The sequence below is a fragment of the Poecilia mexicana genome, unplaced genomic scaffold (genome assembly GCF_051168715.1).
Source record: "Poecilia mexicana isolate PSO_F unplaced genomic scaffold, ASM5116871v1 scaffold_16, whole genome shotgun sequence".
Taxonomy (NCBI): Eukaryota; Metazoa; Chordata; class Actinopteri; order Cyprinodontiformes; family Poeciliidae; genus Poecilia; species Poecilia mexicana.
In genome coordinates this window covers 20056119-20068067 of record NW_028263385.1, presented here as the reverse complement: position 1 = coordinate 20068067, position 11949 = coordinate 20056119, and the positions used below count along the sequence as shown (strand labels likewise).

The 11949-nt window shown below is 38.6% G+C and overlaps 1 protein-coding gene across 2 annotated transcripts in view; it reads right to left on the bottom strand.

Annotated features, from left to right (window-relative positions):
• Positions 1 to 8378: 8378 nt before the first annotated feature.
• ptprub (protein tyrosine phosphatase receptor type Ub) overlaps positions 8379 to 11949 on the bottom strand; it is a 224870-nt gene continuing 221299 nt past the window's right edge. For both annotated transcript variants that reach the window (XM_014990707.2, XM_014990709.2), the window contains one exon: positions 8379 to 11896. In XM_014990707.2, coding sequence (XP_014846193.2) covers positions 11834 to 11896 — 63 coding nt within the window. In that variant the 3' untranslated portion in view covers positions 8379 to 11833. The remainder of the gene's footprint in view (positions 11897 to 11949) is intronic.

Here is an 11949-nt window from a genome sequence, read left to right as displayed (position 1 = left end):
ATTAAAATGGAAAAGACGTTTTCTAAACAAATTAAACTTGTAGTCTAGTGCAACTTATGTGTTTTTACCTCTTCGTGGCACATTTTTGACTGATGCAACTACAAAACTACTTACGCTCCAGAAAATATTTGTTTTAATTATTAGTAAAGCAATTTACAACAGCTTCTGCCTAATGGAGGTGAGAGTGACGTCACCTCTTCTTTAAACATAAATTACCAACAACTACTCGTGACAAAAAACTTGAAAGAAACTGAATACTGAATTGTGTCTTTATTCCAGCTTTTAAACATTAATTCTGTATAAATCAATGTAAGGGTTTTGCTTTGTGTATTTATCCTGTAAACTCATTATGTTAATGTTTTTAGTAGTTTTTTGTGTCTTATATTATGTTATCACTCGTGTGCTATCTGTGATTGCAGAAAAGTACCAGTCAAAAAAGACATGCTTCACACAAGAAAGAGCAAACATTTAAAGTTTTCCTGCTTCTTGCATTTTGCATCTGTGTCAAGCTGGGTGTGCCATGGGAATTTTAGTTTTGTGTGCACTTCAAGACAGCCAAGAGCTACGAATGTTTTCATGCAACCAGAGGTTGGATAAACATACTGAGTAGCTGTACATTTTGAGGTGTCTGGCTAATAAATCCGCAGACAACATGTCATAACAATTTTATGTTTACAACTTTGTTCATTCAAGGACTTTATGTGCAAGACGTTGTCTTTATTTGTGTCACCTAATGATCAGGGATTCTACAGAAATGTAATTGTCACCATGTTTTTTCTCTATATATCTGCTTTATGAGATATAGGAGTTGGATTACCTGAGCTGCTGGTCATTTTTGTACCATTTTCGTCTTCCGTCAGCAAAACCAACCTCAGCTTTCAGCAGATTGTGTTGGAGAATCCAAAACAATTTTCACAATTAGACATAAAAATGGGCGATATAAGTCTAAATGTACTCATAAAGTGTTATTTAATCATGAGATGATCCATGCAGGTGATCACTGTAGGAACACATTATTGCATGCTGTTTGAGAATTTGCACACTTTTCCTTTGGACAAAGATCCTTGTGATTTGGCCCCCGAATGTAAAATTACATTTGTGGTGTGAGTGATTTGAACTTAGAAGTTGGAAATTTCAAGTTCTGATGAAAAGTAAGATATGAGCTCAAAAACAACCAAAGACCAAGAGTTGGAATATTAGTCAGGACTTATGTTAATTAGAATCTGTGCTAAACAAAGACAAAATTCACTAGAACTGAGCTTTGTGTAATTTGTTCTCAGAAGCTTGACCTCCTTCTTCCTCCTCCACCTCTACAACCAAATGTATCACATTCTAAACATGCAAAAAAAGTGAACCCACTTTCCACTGATAAAACATGCAAACAAAAAGCTATAAAACACATGAAATTTCCAGAGCTGCTTCTCCCACTTACATTTGGTTCGACACTGATCAGCCCAAACACTTTTTTTTACTAAAAAATCCTAGTAGGAACTACAAAAGACAAACGTTTTATTTTGTTGAGCTGTTGAGAAGCAGAAGCCCACAGTGGTTGAAATGAACAGACAAAGAAGAAGATGATTCATTTTGCAATCACTATAGTTAGAGAACATCACTTTACATAATGGAAGGCTGGGCACAAAGAGCTCAAATTACACAGAAAGTACAGGAAACAGACTGAAAAACATATAATACATTTATTTGGAATAAAATAACAGAAACTGAAGCGTTACAGTCACTTGATTCAACAGCAACCCAATTTCTTGGTTCCAACCTTTTTTTGCGCCCTTCTGTTCCAAAGAGAACATGGCGAAAATATCTGGATTTCCAAAACAAATTTACACGTATGCACATTTTTTTATTAGAGTCTGTCTCTTTATTGTCCCCATGTGTATTGTACATCAAACGCTGCCCTCAATAAAACAAACAAGACTGATTGCGGCTCTTTTCGAGCGCGCGTCTGTTCTCCGTGAGTTCAGGCGCCGCGACGAAACGAGGACACTGAATGACACTGCACAGGTGTTCAAGAATGTTTGAAAAGGGGGGCTGCGCTGCAGCTCATATCTTTGTTGAGGATGCAAACAACGGTTTTTGGGGCAGGTTGAGGAGCTGGTTGTGAGCACACTGATGCTCCGGGGATGGTAGGAGTTTGCCTGATGTAGAAGAAAGATGAGAACCTGATGAAGATGGAAATGTTCTCGCTTGAGGCTAACTATCAGTGGTTCTTACAATTGCATCCCACAGCGAACGCTGGAGGAGAGGTGAACCAAGTGAGAAGTGATGGAAAAAGGCTGGAAAAGGAAACTGAAGATAGAAAAGAGCAAGACTGGGAGATCTAGAAATGCAGGTTATTGAGGAGAACACAGATTTCAACACTTTCAAACAACATATAGAGTGCTCAGTTTTACACAAGCATGTATTTACTGTTTTCTAACACAAGAGCTTTCTAAACAACTCCACAAGTTTATTTTCATTAATAACAGACTTGTCTACAGTTGTCGTTTTTACATGAAAAATATGCTTGTTTTTCTTGGCAATAAAGAAAATATTACCTTTTCTAATTAGATTCATAAATCAAAAAAAAAACAAAAAAAAACTTGTTTTCCATTTGTCAGGGATCCCAATGAAATGTGATTGATTTTGGTCGCTGCCTGTGGCCCCATTTTTCTGCTCCAAATAAACCGAAGGATAAATCCAGTTGCTAAGCCAGTCCCTCAAAGGGCTGACCTTTTGAGAAGCTCATCTCTCATATTTATGGCAGTTCCAAGAAGCTTTATTGCCACAACCTAGAAATTGTTCATGTTGACACAGAATCATTTACAAGCGTCTCCTTGGAAACCCTCGAGGCTCAACATCGCTTTATGTGTACTAACAACAGGAGATTATCCTTGGAGCACAAAGACTTGAGGCTGTGCTTCACCTGAGACTGGATTGTTACCACAGAAAAGTTGATGAAATCCTATTTTCAGCATAAACATTTATATTTTACTTTTACAACTCCCTACTTCTTTATCCCTTCACAATTTTCTTTTTTGCATTACATACAGCTCAAAACAAGCTAAAAGTGTTTTGTTTTTTTGCCTTTGACTCTAACCAGTTTCACCACACCTGCTTAAGAAGATGATCCACAGAGTAATGGAGCCACCCTAATAGTTCACTGTGGGGACCAGGTGGTCAAGTATTTGTTTTTTCACACATGCGGACAATAACATTCAAGTATCAATTAGCTTAATGTGGAAAATACTTTTTTTTAAATGTATTTCTTGTTTTTCTTGAATTTTAACATTTGTTCCTTCACTTTCATCTAAAAAAACTCCTTGTGTATAAATGACTTTCCCTTACTTCAAAAAGACACATTTACATAAACTATGCATCCTTTTCTTAGCCGCAATTACGCAATATCTCGTGGCGATCTCTCGCAGTCTTGTTGAAACCCAGAAACTTGGCTGTACTGTGACAAAATTTAAAAAAAAGAAATGTTAAGGGGTCTGAACATTTTATCCAGGCACTGTATGTGTTATTAACAGCAAAACGTGTGTGTCCAAAAGAGGAAAGGGCTGAACGAGTCGCTGGAGGAGTTCTGGTTATCTGTCTCAGGACCCCATGTTTGCCTCAGTGATCCCAGCTCGAACCATCAGGAAGTGCACTTTCTCTCCTTGTTAATGTGAGCCACGACTTTCACTGAACTGGAAGCACACCGCAGAGATAAGGGCTCCGATCAGGCTGGCTGCGGTGGTGGAACCAGTGAGAAAACATGGTGGACGGAGCCATCTGGACAGCTTTTCTCCGGCCTCGCTCTGCTGAGCACAAAGCTGGGGCCACCTGTCTCATCGGCTGCACAATCCAGCAGAAGCCTAGTATCACCAGGATCGCAAGACAAGATAATATGGGTGTGCATGTGTTCCCTTTCACCTTGTGTGTGTGAGAAAGAGAGAGAGAAAGATAGAGAGAGAGAGACAGAGAGAGGGGGGAGAAAATGAACAGAAGAGAAGAGTTTCCTAAAAGCCTGAAACATTATTTTTTTTATGTCAGATGATATGCATATTATCTTCCAACTTATTGACTGTGGCTTGGACAAGGTCGCACAGCCAAAAGCTTCTGGGACAATATTCTCCCAGAGAATATGGGACTTTATCTGTTTTCATTAGCAAAACATTTGGCATAAAAGAAGGAACATTTAGAAAGCGCAAGCACTCTGTTCTGAAGGAGAACACTAAAACCAGCATCAAGTCAGCATTTCAGCGTAGTAATTCCATATCATTGTACTAACGCATGAGAAGATCGACATCTTTCATCCCGGGGCATATTTTATTTGCATTTTGGTGTAAATTACAATGGAGAAAAGCACACTTTCTTCGCAATCAGATGTGTATTCAGTGAGAGTACCAAGGAGAGGAAAAAATGAGCGATCAGATAGAAAGCAATCATGCATAACCTGCTTGTATCTGTAAATAATAGATTTGTATTACTGTCTTCTAAAATCACAAGGTGAGCTTTTTAAATGAAGGCAGCAGTTTACTTGATAATGTCTAAAAAAGAATATGAACGTCATATAGCAGACATGCAAAAGTTGAGTTTTTTTTTTTTTTTTGTCCAATAGAAACTAGTTTAATCAAGACAGACTAAATGAAATAATATTTCTGCTCCTATGTTTATGTTTGGAAGACACTTTTTCCAAAGTGACTCACAAATGAGGAAACAGCTTTAATTAATAGTAAAGCTAATAACATCAAAGCTAATTTTAAGCTACTTCGAAGGAAGGCCTCTAGTCATGTTCTGTCAGAGATCTTATGGGTGAAAGTGTAGAAATAGAAGAAGTGAAAGGGAAGTACAGGGTAGGTGCTGGGGAAGAAAAGGCTCTGAACAGCTGGATCTTCATGAGTTTCTTAAAGACATGGAAGCTCTTGTTCTGGTAACTCAGCTTTTCTTTTTACAAAAAAAGTGTTCTAACATCTGGATTTTTTCTTATTGGCATACAATGTGATAGTGGGCATGCACCAAGTGGGCCATTTATGTCAGTATTTCCAATAAATTTCAATCAGACAGTTACCATTGATATGCCACAAAAGTTTCTTTCAAGATCTCAGTCAGGAGGTCAGAAAGTGGCTGGAAATATCAGTTTTGTTAAATATTAAAGTTGGTGCGAATTCGGTCTTACTTTTCAACCCCTAGCACCGGTAACTTGCCTACAAAACCCTTGCCTGTCCTTAATGAGCGATCACACTTGAATGGATTTACTCATGAACAGTCAAGCAGTGTATGATCTGCACAGAAAAAAGGGCTTTGCTCTTAAATCAATGGTTAGAGGTCTAGACGACCTGTCGACGCGCTAGGGGAGCATTGTGTCTTACAACATAAAAGATCAATCGTGAAATATAAATGACCAGAGATTACTTGCTGATTAATACACTGAATTTATCATATTGTGTGGATACAAAAACTGTAACCGTTGCTCAAGATAACATTTTTATCTTGGGTCCCAAACAACTTTGCTATGTTTATATTGGTCACCTGGTCATAAAGGGTGTTGGATCCTATGTGCCTGGTTGATCCACTTTTTGAAATGGTGTGCACATCTACCTAGTTCTCTCATCGCCTCGTTGGGTGACCGAGGTGTCACCCAATGATGTCAATGTCAGATCCTTCTGTCGCCACTTTATTGTGTGCTGTTAGCAGGTCTTTGCGGTTTGTGTTGATCCATTTGTATATCAGGGAAAATCAAAAGAGTTTAAGCGTTTTCTACCACTATGTGACATGATCACAACTAAGAATACTTGCAATTCTGTTGTCGCAATGTTGTTGCTGTAATATGAGGTTGCAATATGACTTTATAGTGCAAAGTTTCAACATATAAGATTGCAAACAGTATCGGTTTAAGGTTAAAAACCTCTGCCTTTGCTTTATTTTTGCTCACATCAATAGCAATACTTTAAAAGCATATACTAAATAAAAAATGTAAGAATATATCCACAGGTATTTCCAACAAAAATAAAAAAAGGGTAAAAATAAGGTTTTTGTTTTTGAGTCAGTTATGCCTAGTGGTCATTATATTTCATCACATTTCTTTTAAAGTAAGCAATCACACCACCGCTGCCTGGCGCTGCACAGTCAGAATAAAATGATATGAAGCCAATCTGCTAATTTATCAAAATATGTAAATATAAATGAAATATTCAGGATGCTTTCTGCAGGTGCACAGGAAAACGTTTACAAATGCAAAATGAGGCTGAAAGAAAAAGAAAAAGTGTTAAAAAGTCTCTTCTGCTTCTCTGAAGACATTCATGCTTCCTTTTATTGATACGAAAAACAAAAACTTACTTTAAGTAGCCTCTTTCCCCTCCCAACTGTTTGTTTCTGAAGGCTAATCAATCCCTAGCCAATCTAGGAGTAAACCCAAATGGCCCACTTTGTCTTTAAACCTAACAGCCGGGGGTCTCGCCCTCTAATTAATCTGACTTGTCCCTCAGCTAAGTACTGGATCAGTTTGTAGGACTGCTGCATTATTCAGCGTAGCCGTGGGTGGCAGAGGAAGTCGGTGGGCTGGAGTCACATTACTCCGCAAAGCCGCAGAGATGAAATGAAATTAATAGAAGAGGAGTTGAGGGCAGGGAGGGGGAGCAATATGATGAAATAGGAGAAAAGGGAAGCAATAAGGTAAAGCGAAAAAGACAGAAGCCGAGATCAAATGGTCCCAAGTCTTTGATTTCAATCGTAGATGCTTGCCATTATAATCACATTGTGGTGTCCTTCGAACTGTGCGAAAAGTTTTAAAATGTGTTGACAAGATTTCTGCACTGAGGCTGTCCATGAGTTAGTGTGATCCTGATCAACCACACGAAGAAGGTAAAACAAAAGACATAAACGTTAAGCATTATACTATATCTCACTGGCCACAACCAGGCAGTGAAAATGCAACACAATGGACTATAATCAAAAGAAATTCAAGGTCACTTGAGGAACAAGGTAATTAACGTTTGTCAGTCTGGAATGAGTTATAAGGCCAATTGTATGGTTTTTGGGTTTGACTCCGGCAAACCACAGTGAGAGTCATTATCTGGAAATGGAGAAAATATGAAAAATGGTGGCCAACCTTTCAGAGTCACTCCAAGAGCACAATGATGACTCACCCAAGAGGTGAAGAAAGAATCCAGAACCACATCTAAAGCAATGCAGGCCTTACTTTCTTCAGTTAAGGTCAGAGTTCCTGGTGTAGTAATAAGACAGAAACTGAGCAACAAATGACATCTGTGGGCGAGTTCCAAGATGAAAACCATTTCTGACCATAGAAAAATCTAAGACTGAGCTCACATTTGACAAAAACCATCCTGATAATCTCCAAAACCTTTAGGACAATATGGGGGGCAATGGTGGTAGGAGTTTGTCCTGCATACTGGTGGGTTGCTGGTTCCAGTCCCCTCTATGTCTGTCGCACTTGTTGCATCCTTGGGCAAGATACTTCACCCACCTTACCTGCTGGTGGTGGTCAGAGGGTCCGGTGGCACCGATGCAGAGCAGCCTGTCTTCTGTCAGCCTACCCCAAGGCAGTTGTAGTGACTTCAGTGTGTGTGTGTGTGTGTGTGTGTGTGTGTGTGTCTGACTGACTGAATGTAGTGTAAAGCACCTTAATTAGTCATCTGTACTTGATGAAGTGCTTTACACGTACAGGCCATTCTGATGACTGACAATGAAACAAGAAGCAGTTTGAAACACCTAAAATATAACTAACACTTTAATAAAAATTATTCCAACAGTCAAACATGGAAGTGGTAGCGTGATGGTATGTGGCGGCTTCATTGCGTTACGACCTGAGCGACCTGACACGAGTTACAAAACACGAAGAAGAATGCCTGGCCGGCATCTCTTAAACTCAAGCACACTTCGATTTTTGAAGTATTGAAATTATCCAAAGAGCATCAGCAAGTTCACCTCTGGATGGCTAACAAGAAGTAAAAAATAGTTTTTGGCCAAGTCAGTCTACACACCTAAGTTCAGTTTAGATCACAAATCATTCATGAAGAAAACTCTTATAAAAGCCACATAAAAGACACTGCTAGATATTGCAAACACTTGCAATATCTGGACAGTCTGAATATCTAATTACTGTAATTGAAAATTGTTTTTATTTTTGTCCCTTACTATATTTGTCTCATGCTAAAATGTATTTGAAACAGAAAAAAATCTGACTGGGGGAATATACTTTTTAGAAAGCATTAATCACTGAAGTTAGGTTCTATACAATTAAGTTTAACATTGCCATTGTGGAGGAATATCTTAAACTGAACAAAAAGCTGAAGCTCATTCTTGTTCTGTTGACAAATCAGTCATAAAAACCAGAATAAAGTTTTTTAAGCATTTTAAACAGATCAACTGACAGCCAAGTATCTTTTTCCCCCCTTTGCTCTTTTATTGTTGATCATTATCCATCACAGGGAACTCTTTTATGACTCTGATATACATCTGTTCCCCCACTATCGTTCCCCTTAAATAAACCAATTTTCTCCACAAATACAATGGTCAAAAACACAGTAGTCATGTATGCTTCTTACAGATAAAAACATGGGAATTCGGTGATGCTGTGCTGGCAGTCGCAGCCATAACCGGAGAGCTTAGGAATGGTTTAAGTACAATACACACACACGCACACACCCGGTGGGTAAAATAACTCATATGCAGAGCAACGTAAGCTGAAATCAATAAAATGAAATGCAAAGCGGAATAATTCGTACGTGCTTTGATGAGTGCAGAGATCAACACTCAAAGTTTGATGTCTAGCAACATGAGAAAAAAAAAATATCACAAAGTCATTTACAGCACATTCAGCTTTATGGTTATGCAGTGGTTACTTACTGAACGTCTTTACGTAGAGCAGACATATAACATATTATTCATATAGTATTCACAGAACAATATACATCTGTATGTACACATTCCTTCCACTCTCAAGGAAAAAAGTGTCCAGGCACTTTCTCCAGCAATCCTGGAGCCAGATCATTGACCGTTGCTCTTTAGCTTCCCATCAAAACTCAAGTTGCTATTAAATGTGTGTGTGTGTGTGTGAACAATTCCTCCTTGCACAGTCTGTTGCTTCAAATGAAGCGGACTGGGAGCTGCAAACTATCAGCAGAGTTTGCCTGTAGCTGCCATTTTTCAGCTTCAGTGGGCACCTGACTGTCTCCATGTTTATCAAGGTAGGTCCTGAAGTCGAGCCTTCGCCGCCCACCATGCAGACCTCTTCAACAGGAGCCTCAGGATGGTTGAGCATAACGTGTTTAAAGTGGTGATAATAGAAAGCACTATATATTCAGAGGTTCTTGAAAAGAAGGTATATAATTTATTAGGCATGGGTTGGCTTGAAACTGATGATTAGCCTGAGAAAATATGCCTTTGTAGCTCAGGATGAAGTTAAAAATGTCTAGCACGATCTAATTGTTTTTGTTGGGCTTGTAGCTAAACCGTGATATATGTGGTCATTATAGCTCCACCTGTAACATGCATAGTAATATTTTAATTTGATTTACTTATTTTGGTGTATAGACATAAAGAACACAGGAGTGTCCTGGTAGGTACTTGTTTTTAAAATCAACCTCCAATTTAAAGTCAGCTTAAACAAATATGCTGTGTTACAAAGTTATTTAAAACGGCGCAGGCCTTTACATTCCTGCAACCCATCATATTTAATTGGGGGTTTTTTTTGTCCGGTGCAAACACCTGGTGCCTCGTACGGCGTGTTTCCTTCCAGCCATGCAGAAATTCAAACCAGGATTTTTAGGATTATTTATCACAACAAGTATTACTGGCAAGACAAACTGATAAGTGATGGTTTAAGGTAGTAGCTGTAGCAAGTAAATGTAACAAGATCTTGCTACATTATCTCTACCAATCAATCCGGATGCTTCTTTCTACACTGAACAGAGATTTTTTAAAACTAGGTTTTAGTCATATAAATCACCTTTTCTCATTTTTAAAATGCAAAGAGACACATTTTCATTGTTGCTTCATCATTTGTTCATCATGTTGTTTTTTATTCTTTGGCATTTTAACCAAGCTCTGTTTGGAAACCACAGGTTTTCAAAAATAACGCTAAACCTGGTGAATTAAAAACAAATGGCATCCTAATAAGATGTAAAATCTACAGCACTTAAGAATTATCTGATGTCTGTCCTTTAGAAATTGAAACATCAAATGACTTCCGTACTTATTAAAACCTGAAAAGGGATTAAAGCAAATGAAATATGTATCCTGACATTTTAAGCCTGTGTAGAAACTTTTTCCTGTTTTTTATACGAAATAAAACAACCTGTGAGATAAATTAAACAGGAAACCAGCCCATGCCTAGAATAAATCAGATTTTTTTCTCTCTCTCTCTAATTCTGAATTTCCCAACATTGGCTCAGCTCATTAGGTGCCTCCCATATTCCAACCTGTACCAGGCACAGACAGATCCAGTAGTCAGCAACACTGACCTGTAGGAAAGATTTTTAAAAATCTGGCAGGTGGTAATCATACATCAGCTGCTCGGGCCAGATATTATTATTCCTCCTCTATATTATACCATATTCTTACCAAAAATAGGATGTGAATCCGCTAGTAGGCTCAGTAACAAATACTGGTGCATGATGTGTTGTTTTCCCGCTGCACAATCTTGATGCACCTTTTTTATTATACATGACATATTCAATTTACACCACTAACGACAACTAATTCCATGTCAAAGAAATTCTCAAAGTCCCACGTCTGAAATGCTCCAATTGAAACCGATTGAGTTTGTTTTGATAGTTTACAGACTAACCAAATGCTTCAGACGACAAAATAGTGAAACCTGTTAACACTGCACTGGTAAGACACATCACCACAGTATTAATGGGAACATCAGTTTTCACATCAGCACTATGGCAGCTCAGCACAGTTTCCCACGGATCCTTCTTCTTTTAAAACACAAACAATCACTTAGATGATGCAGTTTGTAACTGTATGCTTGCTGACATACGTCAGGATGGAGCAGAAGAAACAAAGCAAAAGGATTCAAGTCGGTCAGTCAGTGGGATTGGCACTGTGAGCGTAATGAGACATGAATCTCTCGTCGTGGCACCAGAACTCCTGCTGCGCCGCCTAGAAATGCCCGGCTGTAGCACACATGGTAATCCAGCACGCACATAATGGCAAAACACATCACACCGCAATACTATACAGTTACTGCCTCAATACTGCTGAATTCTGAATGCTGACTCTCAGTCCCAGTTCTGAACAAGGTTTCCTCCAGCAGGATAATAATTTTTTTTTAATTGATCTGTAGATTTGAACAAAAAGATTCTTTTTTTAACCATTATACAATAAGGCAGTTCATGGTATTGTACATAAGTCATGCCACAATCACAATGGATTGTTGTTGCAGAGAGTGACTCAGAAAAAAAAAAAAAATTACCCAAGTTTGGGTAACTCAGCTGCAGCTTTGGAATAACCATCCAGTCTCTTTCCTGTTTAGATGAAATGGTGAAGCATGGGCACGGCGAGACTTCCTTAGCGTAGGGTCTGGATGTTGTTTTAGCACAAGAGGTTCAGTTCAAGAGGCAAAGTGGACCAGTGAAACAAAAAAAATATCAAAAGAGATAAACATCACCAACAAGGAGGAAATAACAACTTTACATTAAAGGTTAAATGTTTGAACCTTTTCTTTTTTCCTTTTTTTTTTGTCGTTTTTTAGCTTTCCTTCCCGGTTAGTTCAAAGCCGAGTCTAGAGGTCCAAACTTTAAGGAAGAGGGGAGGTCACAGGTTGGGGCCCCAAAGCACATCTTCGGTGCAGGGGGAAACTGCTGGCGCCGTCGTAAATGTTTAGCTGCTATCTGTCTTCAAAGCAGTCCAAGTACTCCAGGACAAGGTCAAAGCAGAATCGATACTGGTCCTGAAGAAAAACACAGCCAAAGATGAAAACTCAACATTTTCCCCTCTACTTTT